This window comes from Oncorhynchus tshawytscha, linkage group LG05, assembly GCF_018296145.1.
Source record: "Oncorhynchus tshawytscha isolate Ot180627B linkage group LG05, Otsh_v2.0, whole genome shotgun sequence".
Taxonomy (NCBI): Eukaryota; Metazoa; Chordata; class Actinopteri; order Salmoniformes; family Salmonidae; genus Oncorhynchus; species Oncorhynchus tshawytscha.
Genome location: NC_056433.1, coordinates 77,156,516 through 77,176,075, shown reverse-complemented (window position 1 = coordinate 77,176,075; position 19,560 = coordinate 77,156,516). Strand labels below are relative to the sequence as shown.

The window sequence follows — 19,560 nt, the reverse complement described above, 5'->3', positions numbered from 1 at the left end:
AGTCCATCAGTCACTCCCCTGGCTAACGTTAGTCCATCAGTCAGTCCCCTGGCTAACGTTAGTTCATCAGTCAGTCCCTGGCTAATGTTAGTCCATCAGTCAGTCCCCTGTCTAACGTTAATCCATCAGTCAGTCCCCTGTCCTCCACACCTGAGCTCGCCAGTCCATCAGTCAGTCCGCTGTCTAACGTTAGTCCATCAGTCAGTCCCCTGGCTAACGTTAGTCCATCAGTCACTCCCCTGGCTAACGTTAGTCCATCAGTCAGTCCCCTGGCTAACGTTAGTCCATCAGTCAGTCCCCTGTCTAACGTTAGTCCATCAGTCAGTCCCCTGTCTAACGTTAGTCCATCAGTCAGTCCCCTGTCTAACATTAGTCCATCAGTCAGTCCCCTGGCTAACGTTAGTCCATCAGTCAGTCCCCTGTCTAACGTTAGTCCATCAGTCAGTCCTAACGTTAGTCCATCAGTCAGTCCCCTGTCTAACATTAGTCCATCAGTCAGTCCCCTGGCTAACGTTAGTCCATCAGTCAGTCCCCTGGCTAACGTTAGTCCATCAGTCAGTCCCCTGTCTAACGTTAGTCCATCAGTCAGTCCCCTGTCTAACGTTAGTCCATCAGTCAGTCCCCTGTCTAACGTTAGTCCATCAGTCAGTCCCCTGGCTAACGTTAGTCCATCAGTCAGTCCCCTGTCTAACGTTAGTCCATCAGTCAGTCCCCTGTCTAACGTTAGTCCATCAGTCAGTCCCCTGTCTAACGTTAGTCCATCAGTCAGTCCCCTGTCTAACGTTAGTTCATCAGTCAGTCCCCTGTCTAACGTTAGTCCATCAGTCAGTCCCCTGTCTAACGTTAGTCCATCAGTCAGTCCCCTCGTTAGTCCATCAGTCAGTCCCCTGTCTAACGTTAGTCCATCAGTCAGTCCCCTGTCTAACGTTAGTTCAGTCCATCAACGTTAGTCCATCAGTCAGTCCCCTGTCTAACGTTAGTCCATCAGTCAGTCCCCTGTCTAACGTTAGTCCATCAGTCAGTCCCCTGTCTAACGTTAGTCCATCAGTCAGTCCCCTGTCTAACGTTAGTCCATCAGTCAGTTAGTCCATCAGTCAGTCCCCTGTCTAACGTTAGTCCATCAGTCAGTCCCCTGGCTAACGTTAGTCCATCAGTCAGTCCCTGTCTAACGTTAGTTCATCAGTCAGTCCCCTGTCTAGTTAGTTCATCAGTCAGTCCCCTGTCTAACGTTAGTCCATCAGTCAGTCCCCTGTCTAACGTTAGTTCATCAGTCAGTCCCCTGTCTAACGTTAGTCCATCAGTCAGTCCCCTGTCTAACGTTAGTCCATGGACCATATATGTTCTTTTTAAAGTCTGATTTGGCTCCGGCAGTCAAAACAGCCAAATACTCATCTAAAGTATTGGGATAGTGAAATGTTTTGGCTGTACTCCAGCACTTTGGATTTGAAATTATACAAAGTACAGACTGTCAGCTTTAATTTGAGGGTATTTTCATCCATGTTACACCACTTTTTATTACAGCACTTTTTGTACATAGTCCCCCAATTTAAGAGGAAACAAAAGTATTGGGATAAATTCACTTCACTGTGTATTAAAGTAGACAGAAGTTTAGTATTTGGTCCCATATTCCTAGAACACAATGATCACATCACGCTTGTGACTTTTCCTCTTTGTTTTGGTTGTGTTTCAGATTATTTTGTGCCCAATAAAAATGACTGATAAATAATGTATTGTGTCATTTTGGAGTCACTTATTGTAAATGAGAATAAAATATGTTTCTAAACACTTCTACATTAATGTGGATGCTTCCAGGATTATGGATAGTCCTGATGAATTGTAAATAATGATGAGTGAGAAAGTTAGGCGCACAAATATCATACCCCCAAGACATGCTGTATGACACAAGGGCTATGTTGAGAGGTAGCTTGCAAGTAAGCATTTCATAGCACTGTTTACACCCCCCTGTATTCTGTATATATGATTAATAAAATTGGGTTTGATTTAATTTGACTCGATATTTAAAAGTAAGGATGCTTGCCATTTCAGGAGACATGTTCATTCTTGGTAGAAAATGCAGAATTCTCTATACTTGTTCATTCCTGGTGTTGCAACCTCGACTGATGAGCTATATCCTGCCAGCGCCCTGACAACGGTGAGAAAAATACATTTCTGGTTGCGACAACCAATCAAATCATGAAGAAAATAACCCATAGTGAGATAATGTGGGACCAATGGGTGAGAGCAGAATAATACCATCTCTGGCAATGTGGGACCAATGGGTGAGAGCAGAATAATACCATCTCTGGCCATGTGGGACCAATGGGTGAGAGCAGAATAATACCATCTCTGGCCATGTGGGACCAATGGGTGAGAGCAGAATAATACCATCTCTGGCCATGTGGGACCAATGGGTGAGAGCAGAATAATACCATCTCTGGCCATGAGAGAGGAGTGAATTATTTAACCTGTCTGTCTTAGCCACAGCCCAGCCCACACAGCTCTGTCTGGGTTTCCAGGGTCTACTTTAGCCCCCTGTCTGACTGCCCTGGAGGCCTTAAAGAAGGTCTGATTCTAGCCATAGCTCCACTCTGAGCCATTCACACACAGACACCTCTACACTTCCAGTACAGTATAATACCTTCTGAGAGGGATTCATTAGTGTGTCAAACCCAGACAGACAGCTCCACAAAACAGTTATTAACCTAGCAGCTAATTCCTGCCTTATCTGTCTGCCATTCTGCTATCACTCTGTGGAGGAAAAATAGGACAGTGTGTTTCTGGTCAACTCCCGGCCGCTGTGCGGCTAGGGTATGTGACATCATCTGAGAGCCTGTGTGGTCATTCATCATGTCAATAAACAGGAGAAAATTATGCACTTCACTGTTTAGCCAGATAGTGGCACTGTTGGGTTGCTTTGACATTCAATGTTTTGGGAAGTTCAAAGTGTATGTCTGTGCATGTGTGTGTGAGCGTCCAAGTGTGTGTGCGCATGCTTGTGTGTGTTCACATTAGTGTGTGTTATGCGTGTGTGTCATATGCATGTGTGTGTACCTACCTTGTCTGTGAGGCTGGTGTCACAGTGGTCAGACTCGAGTAGTATCCGAGCGATCTCCACGTGACTGTGCTCACACGCACATATGAGTGCAGTCGAACCGTCTTTGTCCTGAATGTTGAGGTCAGCCTGGCAGCTCAGCAGCAACCGCACCATGGCTGTGCGACCATGGCTGACGGCCAGCATGAGCGCCGTCTGCCCTGCCTAGAAAACAGGAGAGAAAGAGAGAGAGAGGAAGAGAAAAGAGGAGAGGAATGAAATGTGAGAGGGGGAAACTACAGGATACAGTGCCTTCGGAATTATTCAGGGAGAAGGGCCTTGGTCAGGGAGGTGACCAATAACCCGATATCACTCTGACAGAGTTCCAGAGTTCCTCTGTGGAGATGGGAGAACCTTCCAGAAGGACAACCATCTCTGCAGCACTCCACCAATCAGGCCTTTTTGGTAGAATGGCCAGATGGAAGCCACTCCTCAGTAAAAGGCACATGACAGCCCGTTTGAAGTTTGCCAAAAGGCATCTAAAGGACCATGAGAAACAAGGCACCAACCCTACAGTGAAGCATGGTGGTGGCAGAATCATGCCGTGGGGATGTTTTTCAGCAACAGGGACTGGGAGACTAGTCAGGATTGATGGAAAGATGAACGGAGCAAAGTACAGAGACATCCTTGATGAAAACCTGCTCCACAGCGCTCAGGACCTCAGACTGGGGTGAAGGTTCACCTTCCAACAGGACAACGACCCAAAGCACACAGCCAAGACAACACAGGAGTGGCTTCAGAACAAGTGTCTGAATCCTTGAGTGGCCCAGCCAGAGCCCGGGCTTGAACCCGATCAAACAACTCTGGAGAGACCTGAAAATAGCTGTGTTGAGACACTCCCCATCCAACCTGACAGAGCTTGAAAGGATCTGCAGAGAAGAAGGGTAGAAACTCCCCAAATACAGGTGTGCCAAGCTTGTAGTGTCATACCCAAGAAGACTCGAGGCTGTAATCGCTGCCAAAGATGCTTCAACAAAGTACTGAGTAAAGGGTCTGAATACTTATGTAAATGTGATATTTCTGTTTATTTGTATTATTTATTACACAATTTTTTATTTATTGTGTGTAGATTGATGATGAAAAAAAAACAATTTAATCAATTTTAGAATAAGGCTGTAACGTAACAAAATGTGGAAAAAGTCATGGGGTCTGAATCCTTCCCGAATGCACTGTATATTTGTAGTGGGTCAAGTACAGGCAAGGACAGTGGTCCTGAGTGACTAGCTGAGTCAGTGAGTATTGCCTATAGGTCACTGTGTGTACAGGTGTGTGATTGTCTGAAAATGACTGAGTGTATGTCTATACAATGGGTGTGTGTACAGTAGGGTTTAATACTGGTGACCGTTATCCCGGGACTTCCTGACCAAGCTCCTTCCCGTTTTCCGTAGACCAATAAAATATAAAAAATTTATGCAGCACTAATACAAAAACACAAAATATGGAAATGCAAACAGTTGCATACATGAACCGGACACATCAACTCACTTAATTCATAGTTTACATTAAACTAGTAATCACAACGCTAGCAGCCTACCATATTTAGCCTACTCAATGTAAAGTCCCCAATAGAAAACATCACTTACTTGCATGACTTCTATAAATTGTATTGCTGACTATCATGTGTAGGCTACACGCAACTTCTCGACACTTACTGAAGGCAATCTCCCTCTAACATTCACAAATCTCCAAACTATCTTTGTAGCACTGGCAGAAACTCAAAATATAAACTGCAGCTACTCAATTTGAACAAAATGACTGGTAGGCTACTACAATGTGTCCACCAGCGCACCCGAGGAAATAGACATTTGTAACATTGTTCCATGATGTTACAGTAACAAAAGCTAATGCAGACGCCTGACACATATTCTCAGGGATAACTCCAGGGTGCTGAAGCTATCCATGGTCCTGAAGCTATCCATGGTCCTGAAGCTATCCATGGTGCTGAAGCTATCCATGGCACTGAAGCTATCCAGGGTGCTGAAGCTATCCATGGCGCTGAAGCTATCCATGGTGATGAAGCTAATCATGGCGCTGAAGCTATCCATGGTGATGAAGCTATCCATGGCGCTGAAGCTATCCATGGCGCTGAAGCTATCCATGGTGATGAAGCTATCCATGGTGCTGAAGCTATCCATGGCGCTGAAGCTCCGATACTAGGCCTATTTGCTTGTTTGTTTAGAGGAGAATCGGATTTGTTCCCTGTGACGAAGTCATCACAATAATCATGTTATCATAAAGTAAAAACAGTCACAACCTTCCAAACCTTCCAAACCTTCCCCCTAAAAGCCAGGTGCAAGGGGAGAGAAACGGACAAACAAGCAGGCTGACATCTTTGAATTACTGTAAAGGTAAGCTAAAACAAATGTAATTTTCACTAGGTTGTAGGCTAATAACCTCATCATGTTTTTGACCTACATTTGAACTAGGCTACATAACCAAATTGTATGGTGACATTGACAGAACGTTGAGTTGATTAAATTGTGACCAATACTATAAGAATCCATTAGATTCCTGTCCATATTTCTCCATTTACAGTGGTAGAATCAGGTCAGATTTATTCCGCTAGCATTATATGCTTTTAAATAGCATTTCCAGCTTGAATGGGAATACTGGGATATTACCGGGATGGTTCCAATTTTCTCAGGAAAGCCCTAGTGATATATGGTGGATATACGATCTGTGACTGCATGCTAGAGTGAATATACAGTCTGTGACTGACTACATGCTAGAGTGAATATACAGTCTGTGACTGCATGCTAGAGTGAATATACAGTCTGTGACTGCATGCTAGAGTGAATATACAGTCTGTGACTGACTACATGCTAGAGGGATTATACAGTCTGTGACTGCATGCTAGAGTGAATATACAGTCTGTGACTGCATGCTAGAGTGAATATACAGTCTGTGACTGACTGCATGCTAGAGTGAATATACAGTCTGTGACTGCATGCTAGAGTGAATATACAGTCTGTGACTGCATGCTAGAGTGAATATACAGTCTGTGACTGCATGCTAGAGTGAATATACAGTCTGTGACTGCATGCTAGAGTGAATATACAGTCTGTGACTGCATGCTAGAGTGAATATACAGTCTGTGACTGCATGCTAGAGGGAATATACAGTCTGTGACTGCATGCTAGAGTGAATATACAGTCTGTGACTGCATGCTTAAGTGAATATACAGTCTGTGACAGCATGCTAAAGTGAATATACAGTCTGTGACTGCATGCTAGAGTGAATATACAGTCTGTGACTGCATGCTAGAGTGAATATACAGTCTGTGACTGACTGCATGCCAGAGTGAATATACAGTCTGTGACTGCATGCTAGAGTGAATATACAGTCTGTGACTGACTACATGCTAGAGTGAATATACAGTCTGTGACCACCTGCTAGAGTGAATATACAGTCTGTGACTGCATACTAGAGTGAAAATACAGTCTGTGACTGACTACATGCTAGAGTGAATATTCAGTCTGTGACTGCATGCTAGAGTGAATATACAGTCTCTGGCTGCATGCTAGAGTGAATATACAGTCTGTGACTGACTACATGCTAGAGTGAATATACAGTCTGTGACTACATGCTAGAGTGAATATACAGTCTGTGACTGCATGCTAGAGTGAATATACAGTCTGTGACTGCATGCTAGAGTGAATATACAGTCTGTGACTACAAGCTAGAGTGAATATACAGTCTGTGACTGCATGCTAGAGTGAATATACAGTCTGTGACTGACTACATGCTAGAGTGAATATACAGTCTGTGACGGACTACATGCTAGAGTGAATATACAGTCTGTGACTGCATGCTAGAGTGAATATACAGTCTGTGACTGACTACATGCTAGAGTGAATATACAGTCTGTGACTGCATGCTAGAGTGAATATACAGTCTGTGACTGCATGCTAGAGTGAATATACAGTCTGTGACTGACTGCATGCTAGAGTGAATATACAGTCTGTGACTGACTGCATGCTAGAGTGAATATACAGTCTGTGACTGACTGCATGCTAGAGTGAATATACAGTCTGTGACTGCATGCTAGAGTGAATATACAGTCTGTGACTACATGCTAGAGGGAATATACAGTCTGTGACTGCATGCTAGAGTGAATATACAGTCTGTGACTGCATGCTAGAGTGAATATACAGTCTCTGGCTGCATGCTAGAGTGAATATACAGTCTGTGACTGACTACATGCTAGAGTGAATATACAGTCTGTGACTACATGCTAGAGTGAATATACAGTCTGTGACTGCATACTAGAGTGAAAATACAGTCTGTGACTGACTACATGCTAGAGTGAATATTCAGTCTGTGACTGCATGCTAGAGTGAATATACAGTCTCTGGCTGCATGCTAGAGTGAATATACAGTCTGTGACTGACTACATGCTAGAGTGAATATACAGTCTGTGACTACATGCTAGAGTGAATATACAGTCTGTGACTGCATGCTAGAGTGAATATACAGTCTGTGACTGCATGCTAGAGTGAATATACAGTCTGTGACTACAAGCTAGAGTGAATATACAGTCTGTGACTGCATGCTAGAGTGAATATACAGTCTGTGACTGACTACATGCTAGAGTGAATATACAGTCTGTGACGGACTACATGCTAGAGTGAATATACAGTCTGTGACTGCATGCTAGAGTGAATATACAGTCTGTGACTGCATGCTAGAGTGAATATACAGTCTGTGACTGACTACATGCTAGAGTGAATATACAGTCTGTGACTGCATGCTAGAGTGAATATACAGTCTGTGACTGCATGCTAGAGTGAATATACAGTCTGTGACTGACTGCATGCTAGAGTGAATATACAGTCTGTGACTGACTACATGCTATAGTGAATATACAGTCTGTGACTGCATGCTAGAGTGAATATACAGTCTGTGACTGACTGCATGCTAGAGTGAATATACAGTCTGTGACTGACTGCATGCTAGAGTGAATATACAGTCTGTGACTGACTGCATGCTAGAGTGAATATACAGTCTGTGACTGACTGCATGCTAGAGTGAATATACAGTCTGTGACTGCATGCTAGAGTGAATATACAGTCTGTGACTACATGCTAGAGGGAATATACAGTCTGTGACTGCATGCTAGAGTGAATATACAGTCTGTGACTGCATGCTAGAGTGAATATACAGTCTGTGACTGCATGCTAGAGTGAATATACAGTCTGTGACTGACTGCATGCTAGAGTGAATATACAGTCTGTGACTGCATGCTAGAGTGAATATACAGTCTGTGACTGCATGCTAGAGTGAATATACAGTCTGTGACTGACTGCATGCTAGAGGGAATATACAGTATGTGACTGCATGCTAGAGTGAATATACAGTCTGTGACTACATGCTAGAGTGAATATACAGTCTGTGACTGCATGCTAGAGTGAATATACAGTCTGTGACTGCATGCTAGAGTGAATCTACAGTCTGTGACTGCATGCTAGAGTGAATATACAGTCTGTGACTGACTGCATGCTAGAGTGAATATACAGTCTGTGACTGCATGCTAGAGTGAATATACAGTCTGTGACTGCATGCTAGAGTGAATATACAGTCTGTGACTGCATGCTAGAGTGAATATACAGTCTGTGACTGCATACCAGAGGGAATATACAATTAGTAGTGGTTCAGTGTTAGTGTGTGAGTGTACAATGAGATAGAGTACATGTTGTGTGTACCTGGCTGGCTCGGGCATTGACATCTCCCTGTCTCAGTAGCTGTAGAGCCACCTCCATGTCGTCTGAACCATCAGCAGCTGTCAGAGAGGCCAGCATCACCGCTGTGTAGCCTGCTTTGTTCTGGGTGTCCACCTCACACAGACCTACACACATACACACACACACACACACACACACACACACACACACACACACACACACACACACACACACACACACACACACACACACACACACACACACACACACACACACACACACACACACACACACACACACACACACACACACACACACACACACACACATAGACCATATATGGCATTGGGTCAGTGGTGTAAAGTACTTAAGTAAAAATATTTTTAAGTACTACTTAGGTATTTTTTGGGGGGGTACCCGTACTTTACTTTACTATTTATATTTTACTTTTACTCCACTACATTCCTAAAGAAAATAATACATACATTTTCCCTGAAAACAAAAAGTGCTCAGTACATTTTGAATGCTTAGCAGGACAGGAAAATGGCCCAATTCACAATTCAAGCACTTATCAAGAGATCATCCCTGGTCATCCCTACTGGCTCTGATCAGATGGACTCACTAAACACACATGCTTCATTTGTAAATTATGTCTGAGTGTTGGAGTGTGCTCCTGGCTATCCATACATTTAACGAGAACGAGAAGATTGTGAAATCTGGTTTGCTTACAGTTTTTTTCGATTGCTAAATGACAGTGGGCACAACTGGAGTCACATGTGCAAAACTCTAACTACAGTCTGCACTACCAACAGTCACCTGAGCTAAACAGTTCACATCACCTGCAAAACTCATTCCAAGCAACACAACTCTTAACACATGGCTCAAAACACGCTCTGTGCAGCCAAACACTATGCACAGCCCTCACTGAGATAACACACACTGTCACTCAGAACACACTGAGAGTAAAAACACTAGCATCAAACACCAATACAGAAAATACAAACTTTTCATCTTTACAGTTTGAACAATTTCAGTGACTTCATACAAAGTAATATTTTCTTCAAAGAAAAGAGTGACATTCTTTCACATGATTTATTAAATTTTTTAGAACATAACAATTATTTAAGGTAAATGAAAATTAGCAGTTTGCTTCAATAGTCTGTAGTAATTTACGGAATTACAGTAATGAGAAAAAAAGGTAGAAACTAAAAGTACATACTGTAATTCGAACAAATAATTGAGGGGCTAATCCTGCCTCTCTCTAGCATCAGGCCACAGGTTTTCTTCAACATCAAATCTAATGTTTTCTCTTGCCATGCACCTGGGGAAGAACCTTTTGGAGTGCCTTATCCATCCCTGGCAGTCCTCTGGACTCGTGTCCTCACATCCGGCACGCATAGCTTCCAAAAGAGACATTTGGTCATGTGGGTGGTGACGAAATACTTTCCACCTCCAGGCAGAGAAAACTCCTCTATTGGGTTGAGGAAGGGTGAATATGCAGGCAGGTACAAAACCATAAATCTGTGATGTGCTGCAAACCAATCTGTGACAGCTGCAGAGTGGTGAAAAGCAACGTTATCGCAAACTATGACAAAACCTTGGGGGTTTCTTACTGGCTCCCTCTGTTCTGCTGGCACTAGCTGAGCATAGAGCTGTTCTAGGAAAGCTATAAGCCTTTCTGTGTTGTATGGGCCAATGAGTGGTGTGTTGAGAAGCAAACCATCATTGGCCATTGCAGCACACATGGTGATATTTCCCCCCCTTTGGCCTGGAACCTCCACAGTGACCCTTTGACCTATAACATTCCTTCCTCTGCGCCGTGTTTTGGCAAGGTTAAATCCAGCTTCATCGATAAATACAAATGAATGTGGTCTTTCCAGTGCTTCCACCTCCATTACTCTCTGAAAAACAGTAAGTGCACAGTTTTACTGTAGAAATGCTAGTGTTTTTTTTTACTGTAAATATTTTGTATAGCTGTGTACGTAACCTCAGACGTCTTACCTGGACATATTGGTATCTTTGCTCTTTTACCCGTTCACTGTTTCTCTCGAACGGTACAGTGTATAACTGTTTCATTGTAACTTGGTGTTTCTTTAGGACTCGAGCAATAGTTGTTGTGCTGACAGAATTAACATTTTCAAATATATCATTATCAGCCAGCACTCTATCTTGAATCTCTCGCAGTTTTATTGCATTGTTGACAACAACCATGTCAACAATAGCATTTTCCTGCGCATCTGAAAATATTTTTCCTCTTCCCCCTGTTGGGGGCAGCCTTTGGGTCCTGTTGTAAAAATATATTTTACAGTCAAACTTACTGTAATATATATCTGTGTAAATATTCTATAATTGCAATACAAAATAGATTCCTGTAATGTTTTCATTTACTGTAAGGATGTAACTCTCACCTGTTTGCATGATGGAACATTCGCATTACAGATGCCACTGTGGATCTTTGCAGATTGGGTTGCACCCTCAACCCTGTCTCTCTCAATGAGAGACCATGGTTCACGACATGGTCTATAAGTGTAGCCCTTATTTCATCTGAAATAACAGCTCTTTGTCTTCTTTGTCTTCCTCCACGCATCCGCCCTCTCCCTGCCACCCTTCTCCCTCCACGAACCTTCCTTGTTCCATTTCCAAAATGAGTCTTTCTGAGCTCTACCTATATATACTGTAATCTGTGTGTGTGTTCACTAACAAGTCTAAAACAAGACACCTGCTTAGCCTTTCAGCTGAAATTGCAATCAGCAGTGTTTGAAAGGCACAAGGCTGAAATCTATTCTGTTTTGAATGTGTGGTTCACAGTTTTGACAGCAGTGTGTTAGCATTTGAACAAAGTGCTGTAAATCCACAGTGTTGTGCAGGTTGTGGTTAAAGTCATGGGATAAGTGTGTAGAGTTTTGAAAACTGTGTTCAAGCAATGAAAAACGAACTAGAGTTTGGTCCACATGAACTGCTGCTGTGCAGACTGTAATTAGAGTTTTGCACATGTGACTCCAGTTGTGTCCACTGTCGTTTAGCAATCGAAAAAAACTGTAATATAAAGAATGTGAAATGATTTATACTTTTACTTTTGATATTTAAGTATAATTTAGCAATTACATTCACTTTTGATACTTACGTAATATTTAACTGGGAGACTTTCACTTTTACTTGAGTCATTTTCTATTAAGACATCTTCACTTTTACTGAAGTGTGACAATTGAGTACTTTTTCCACCTCTGCATTCGATCAGAGACAAATCTGGCATTGACACACTCCAAGTCTTGTTCACTATTGGTTTCAGAACAAATGTGAGAAAGCCATAAATATCGTTTCAGTAAAAAAGGGTTGAGGTAGGGAGTAGGGACTGATAAAAAGGGAGTGTGAGATAGTGGAGAGTGAGAGGGTTGTAGAAAGGTGTAGAAACATATCATACCAGTGTGTTGTAGAAAGGTGTAGAAACATATCATACCAGTGTGTTGTAGAAAGGTGTAGAAACATATCATACCAGTGTGTTGTAGAAAGGTGTAGAAACATATCATACCAGTGTGTTGTAGAAAGGTGTAGAAACATATCATACCAGTGTGTTGTAGAAAGGTGGATGAATATCCCATACCAGTCTATTGTAGAGATGTGGATGAATATCCCCTACCAGTGTATTGTAGAGATGTGGATGAATATCCCATACCAGTGTGTTGTAGAAAGGTGTAGAAACATATCATACCAGTGTGTTGTAGAGAGGTGGATGAATATCCCATACCAGTGTCCAGCAGCAGTTTGACCACAGGGAAGTTGGAGTGGGACACGCTGTAGTGGAGCGCTGTGTTGCCGTTACCATCGGCCAGGTTTACGATGTAACGCAGGAGGGTTGGCGTGGCGATGCCCACCTCTCTCAGGTAGAGGGTGACAGTGTCGGCCAGCGAGTCCTTCTGACTGGACACACGGAACCACTCCTGGTACAACACGGTCAGGATGTGTCTCTGAAGACAGGGAGAGAGCACACACACTATTAGAGATGACAAACATTGAGACACATGGAACCACTCCTGGTACAACACCATCACAAGACTCTATAAAAAGGAGGAAACAGGGGTTATGGTTGAACCAGGATGTGGACATAAAGCTAGGGTTAGGTTGAGGGTTGAAGCTAGGGTTAGGTTGAGAGTTGAAGCTAGGGTTAGGTTGAGGGTTGAGGGTTGAAGCTAGGGTTAGGTTGAGGGTTGAAGCTAGGGTTCGGTTGAGGGTTGAAGCTAGGGTTAGGTTGAGGGTTGAGGAAACAGGGGTTATGGTTGAACCAGGATGTGGACATAAAGCTAGGGTTAGGTTGAGGGTTGAAGCTAGGGTTAGGTTGAGAGTTGAAGCTAGGGTTAGGTTGAGGGTTGAGGGTTGAAGCTAGGGTTAGGTTGAGGGTTGAAGCTAGGGTTCGGTTGAGGGTTGAAGCTAGGGTTAGATTGAGGGTTGAAGCTAGGGTTAGGTTGAGGGTTGAAGCTAGGGTTAGGTTGAGGGTTGAAGCTAGGGTTAGAGTTGAACCAGAATGTGGACATTAAGCTAGAGTTAGGGTTAGGGTTGAACCATGATGTTGACGTAAAACTAGGGTTAAGGTTTGTTAGCGATTGTACTTTTTCAATTTGTTTTCATAGTGGAGCTGGGAGACAGAAGGGGGGACATAGTGGAGCTGGGAGACAGATGGAGGACTCATAGTGGAGCTGGGAGACAGAAGGGGGACATAGTGGAGCTGGGAGACAGATGGAGGACTCATAGTGGAGCTGAGAGACAGATGGAGGGACATAGTGGAGCTGGGAGACAGATGGAGGGACATAGTGGAGCTGGGAGACAGATGGAGGGACATAGTGGAGCTGGGAGACAGATGGAGGGACGTAGTGGAGCTGGGAGACAGATGGAGGGCTCATAGTGGAGCTGGGAGACAGATGGGGCGACGTAGTGGAGCTGGGAGACAGATGGACGGACATAGTGGAGCTGGGAGACAGATGGAGGGTTCATAGTGGAGCTGGGAGACAGACGGGGGACATAGTGGAGCTGGGAGACAGACAGGGGGACATAGTGGAGCTGGGAGACAGAAGGGGGACATAGTGGAGCTGGGAGACAGATGGAGGGCTCATAGTGGAGCTGACAGACAGATGGAGGGTTCATAGTGGAGCTGGGAGATAGATGGAGGGACATAGTGGAGCTGAGCGACAGATGGAGGGTTCATAGTGGAGCTGGGAGACAGATGGAGGGACATAGTGGAGCTGGGAGACAGATGGAGGGTTCATAGTGGAGCTGAGAGACAGATGGGTTCATAGTGGAGCTGGGAGACAGATGGAGGGTTCATGGTGGAGCTGGGAGACAGATGGAGGGACGTAGTGGAGCTGGGAGACAGATGGAGGGACATAGTGGAGCTGAGCGACAGATGGAGGGTTCATAGTGGAGCTGGGAGACAGATGGAGGGACATAGTGGAGCTGGGAGACAGATGGAGGGTTCATAGTGGAGCTGAGAGACAGATGGGTTCATAGTGGAGCTGGGAGACAGATGGAGGGTTCATGGTGGAGCTGGGAGACAGATGGAGGGACGTAGTGGAGCTGGGAGACAGATGGAGGGACATAGTGGAGCTGGGAGACAGATGGAGGGTTCATAGTGGAGCTGGGAGACAGATGGAGGGACATAGTGGACCTGGGAGACAGATGGAGGGTTCATAGTGGAGCTGGGAGACAGATGGAGGGTTCATAGTGAAGCTTGGAGACAGATGGAGGGACATAGTGGAGCTGAGAGACAGATGGAGGGACGTAGTGGAGCTGGGAGACAGATGGAGGGACGTAGTGGAGCTGGGAGACAGATGGAAGGACATAGTGGAGCTGGGAGGCAGATGGAGTGACATAGTGGAGCTGGGAGACACATGGAGGGACATAGTAGAGCTGGGAGACAGGTGAAGGGACATAGTGGAGCTGGGACACAGATGGAGGGTTCATAGTGGAGCTGGGAGACAGATGGAGGGTTCATAGTGGAGCTGGGAGACAGATGGAGGGTTCATAGTGGAGCTGGGAGACAGATGGAGGGTTCATAGTGGAGCTGGGAGACAGATGGAGGGTTCATAGTGGAGCTGGGAGACAGATGGAGGGTTAATAGTGGAGCTGGAAGACAGATGGAGGGGCGTAGTGGAGCTGGGAGACAGATGGAGGGTTCATAGTGGAGCTGGGAGGCAGATGGAGGGTTCATAGTGGAGCTGGGAGACAGATGGAGGGACATAGTGGAGCTGGGAGACAGATGGAGGGTTCATAGTGGAGCTGAGAGACAGATGGAGGGTTCATAGTGGAGCTGGGAGACAGATGGAGGGACATAGTGGACCTGGGAGACAGATGGAGGGTTCATAGTGGAGCTGGGAGACAGATGGAGGGTTCATAGTGAAGCTGGGAGACAGATGGAGGGACATAGTGGAGCTGGGAGACAGATGGAGGGACGTAGTGGAGCTGGGAGACAGATGGAGGGACGTAGTGGAGCTGGGAGACAGATGGAAGGACATAGTGGAGCTGGGAGGCAGATGGAGTGACATAGTGGAGCTGGGAGACACATGGAGGGACATAGTAGAGCTGGGAGACAGGTGAAGGGACATAGTGGAGCTGGGACACAGATGGAGGGTTCATAGTGGAGCTGGGAGACAGATGGAGGGTTCATAGTGGAGCTGGGAGTTAGATGGAGGGTTCATAGTGGAGCTGGGAGACAGATGGAGGGGCGTAGTGGAGCTGGGAGACAGATGGAGGGTTCATAGTGGAGCTGGGAGACAGATGGAGGGTTCATAGTGGAGCTGGGAGACAGATGGAGGGACATAGTGGAGCTGGGAGACAGATGGAGGGTTCATAGTGGAGCTGGGAGACAGATGGAGGGGCGTAGTGGAGCTGGAAGACAGATGGAGGGACGTAGTGGAGCTGGGAGACAGATGGAGGGTTCATAGTGGAGCTGGGAGACAGATGGAGGGTTCATAGTGGAGCTGGGAGACAGATGGAGGGACATAGTGGAGCTGGGAGACAGATGGAGGGTTCATAGTGGAGCTGGGAGACAGATGGAGGGGCGTAGTGGAGCTGGGAGACAGATGGAGGGACGTAGTGGAGCTGGGAGACAGATGGAGGGTTCATAGTGGAGCTGGGAGACAGATGGAGGGTTCATAGTGGAGCTGAGAGACAGATGGAGGGACATAGTGGAGCTGGGAGACAGATGGAGGGTTCATAGTGGAGCTGGGAGACAGATGGAGGGACATAGTGGAGCTGGGAGACAGATGGAGGGACATAGTGGAGCTGGGAGACAGATGGAGGGTTCATAGTGGAGCTGGGAGACAGATGGAGGGTTCATAGTGTGAAGACTCGTGGGGTCGGAGTCCCGCACAGGCCGGGGATCACATTATGTGACAAGGATGGCAACCAACCTCATGCAATACTGTTTCGACTTTAGAGGGGAAATGTTCTTACCATTTCTTTATCAGGGGTTGCCACCTCTGCCATACGATCCTTAATGTAGTGACACGCCTCCATGAAGTCCTTATCTATCGTCTCCCTGTGTGAATATAATATTACATTCAGCCACTTGTCATAACATAATATTTAGCCACCTTACATAACATTTAGTCACCTTTCATAACATAATATTTAGCCACCTTACATAATATTTAGTCATCTGTCATAACATATTATTTAGCCACCTTACATAACATTTAGTCACCTTTCATAACATAACATTTAGTCACCTTTCATAGCATAACATAACATTTAGTCACCTTTCATAACATAACATAACATTTTGTCACCTTTCATAACATAACATAACATTTTGTCACCTTTCATAGCATAACATAACATTTTGTCACCTTTCATTACATAACATAACATTTAGTCACCTTTCATAACATTTAGTCACCTTTCAGAACATAACATAACATTTATTCAACTTTAATAACATAATATTTGGTCACCTTTCATAACATAACATAACATTTTGACACTTTTCATAACATAACATTTAGTCACCTTTCATAACATTTAGTCACCTTTCATAGCATAACATAACATTTAGTCACCTTTCATAGCATAACATAACATTTTGTCACCTTTCATAACATAACATAACATTTAGTCACCTTTAATAACATAATATTTTGCCACCTCACATAACATTTTGACACTTTTCATAACATAACATTTAGTCACCTTTCATAACATTTAGTCACCTTTTATAGCATAACATAACATTTATTCAACTTTAATAACATAATATTTAGTCACCTTTCATTACATAACATAACATTTTGACACTTTTCATAACATAACATTTAGTCACCTTACATAACATTTAGTCACCTTTCATAGCACAACATAACATTTAGTCACCTTTCATAGCATAACATAACATTTAGTCACCCACATTAACATAACATAACATTTAGTCACCTTTCCTAACAATTCATAATGACAGACAGACATATTTTAGTAGTGCTGCAATGGTCGAGTTAATTGTTGAAGTGTTTCAAAAGATGTCAGGCCTTGTGATAATCATACAGTAGATCAGCATTAGAAACAAACCCCCCGAGGGCCTGTTTCTGAGACGTCAACATATCCCACACATCCTCCCTGTCACTGAATCATGCCTCACTTTGTGTGTGTGTGTGTGTGTGTGTGTGTGTGTGTGTGTGTGTGTGTGTGTGTGTGTGCACGCAGCAGAAGGGGTCAGCTCTTGGGGCCAGACCATTATAGGGCCAGGCCCCAGCAGAAGACTGCTTTTGTATTAATGTTTCACTCAGCACCTCTCATTCTGCTCTCATTTGGCCCTGAAGACTCTAGACCGAAGGCTCTACACTGAAGGCTCCAGGCAGGATGCAGCTGGCCCTCACCTGAACAAAGACCTGGATTGTGTGTCTGACATCAGAGACTAGAGTAGACACATTGGGGATGAAGGATGGGCGTAGGCTGCCATAAGGAGACCTCTGTGGGATGAGGGGTCTGAATAGAGGTGCCATTTATACTTGTTCGGCTAACTGTATATTTTCTTTGCAGATGGTTTATTCACAGTTAATTTCATTTCAGAAGACCTCCACTGAGATGGACATTTTCTGCAAAAGATAAGAACCTTGATAAAGAAGTCCTGTCTCACCCTGCTTCTGGCTGCTCCTCCAGGAGTGCCTGGCTGGACTCTGGGTCTTGAGGGTCTCCCTGGCCCTCTGTCTCCCCAGCCTGAGGGCCTGCTCCCTGGGCCATCTCTCCTGTGGCAGTGTCCTCTCCCTGGCCCTGGGATTCTCCAGCTTCCTCCTCCTGCTCCTCCTCCTTCCCCTGATCCTCCTGCATCTCCTCAGGCTCAGAGCTGTCCACCTCCTCGGCCTCCTCCTTCTCCTCCCCACTCGACTCCTCCTCACTGGAGGTGGTCTCATACCTGGTCATTAACAACAACACAAACAAACAGCATCAATGAGACGACTGAAGTTCCAAGAGACTTACCAAGTACCAAGATATGACAAGAAAAGGCCATTCAGCCCCATGTGTTCTGGCTATTTACTCACAGGGCTGGCCATTTACCTAACATTGATGTGTAACATCTTGGAATCTGTGAGCAGTGAGAACATGGCCTTGAGAAGTATATTGAGGGACATTCATCTTTAGGATGTTATGAATAGATGGTTCATGGAACTTCTATAGGGCCCTTGATCAGAAAGGCTAAGGTCAGGCAGAGAATACTATTCCTTCATGGATGTTTGTGAACCGATCTTTCTGGAGCCGCAGAATTCCCAGAATTCCTATGGGAGAGGGGCGAATAGAGGCAGTGTAAGGAGAGTTCATGTGATCAGAGTCTGATGGAGGGAAGTCTGTGCTGTGTTTTCAAGGCTGTGTGTATGTTTGTGTGTGTGTTTTCTCAAGGATATGTTGTGATTAGGAACAAGGAGGGCATGGAGGAAACATCTGAGCAGAGGCATGATAAACAGCACCCACATCCTGGTTTAGCTCAGGGGTCAGGGGCAACCATAACCTAACACAGTAAACCCTTTAGAAATCTAAAAGGTGAGAATATTCCATTCAGAAACAGTTGACGAAATCGATACAGTTGAAGTCGGAAGTTTACGTACACCTTAGCCAAAAACATTTAAACTCAGTTTTCACAATTCCTGACATTTAATCCTACTAAAAATTCCCTGTTTTAGGTCAGTTAGGATCATCACTTTATTTTAAGAATGTGAAATGTCAGTGCACCAGTCCCTCCTGCAGCAAAGCACCCCCACAACATGATGCTGCCACCCCCATACTTCACGGTTGGGATGGTGTTCTTCGGCTTGCAAGCCTCACCCTTTTTCCTCCAAACATAATGATGGTCATTATGGCCAAACAGTTCTATTTTTGTTTCATCAGACCAGAGGACATTTCTCCAAAAAGTATGATCTTTGTCCCCATGTGCAGTTGCAAACCGGAGTCTGGCTTTTTTATGGCGGTTTTGGAGCAGTGGCTTCTTCCTTGCTGAGTTGCCTTTGAGGTTTTGGCGATATAGGACTCGTTTTACTGTGGATATAGATACTTTTGTACCTGTTTCCTCCAGCATCTTCACAAGGTCCTTTACTGTTGCTCTGGGATTGATTTGCACTTTTCACACCAAAGTACGTTCATCTCTGGGAGACAGAACGAGTCTCCTTCCTGAGCGGTATGACGGCTGTGTGGTCCCATGGAGTTTATACTTGCGTACTATTGTTTGTATAGATGAACGTGGTACCTTCAGGCATTTGGAATTTGCTCCCAAGGATGAACCAGACTTGTGGAGGTCTACAATTTTTTTTTGGCTGA

The 19,560-nt window shown here is 44.7% G+C and overlaps 1 protein-coding gene across 4 annotated transcripts in view; it reads right to left on the bottom strand.

Annotated features, from left to right (window-relative positions):
• kank4 (KN motif and ankyrin repeat domains 4) overlaps positions 1-19,560 on the bottom strand; it is a 137,532-nt gene that overhangs the window by 5,968 nt on the left and 112,004 nt on the right. For all 4 annotated transcript variants that reach the window (XM_042322393.1, XM_042322394.1, XM_042322396.1 and 1 more), the window contains 5 exons: positions 17,891-18,166; positions 16,216-16,300; positions 12,518-12,737; positions 8,794-8,936; positions 3,056-3,256 (listed from right to left, as the gene is read on the bottom strand). In XM_042322393.1, coding sequence (XP_042178327.1) covers positions 3,056-3,256; positions 8,794-8,936; positions 12,518-12,737; positions 16,216-16,300; positions 17,891-18,166 — 925 coding nt within the window. The remainder of the gene's footprint in view (positions 1-3,055; positions 3,257-8,793; positions 8,937-12,517; positions 12,738-16,215; positions 16,301-17,890; positions 18,167-19,560) is intronic.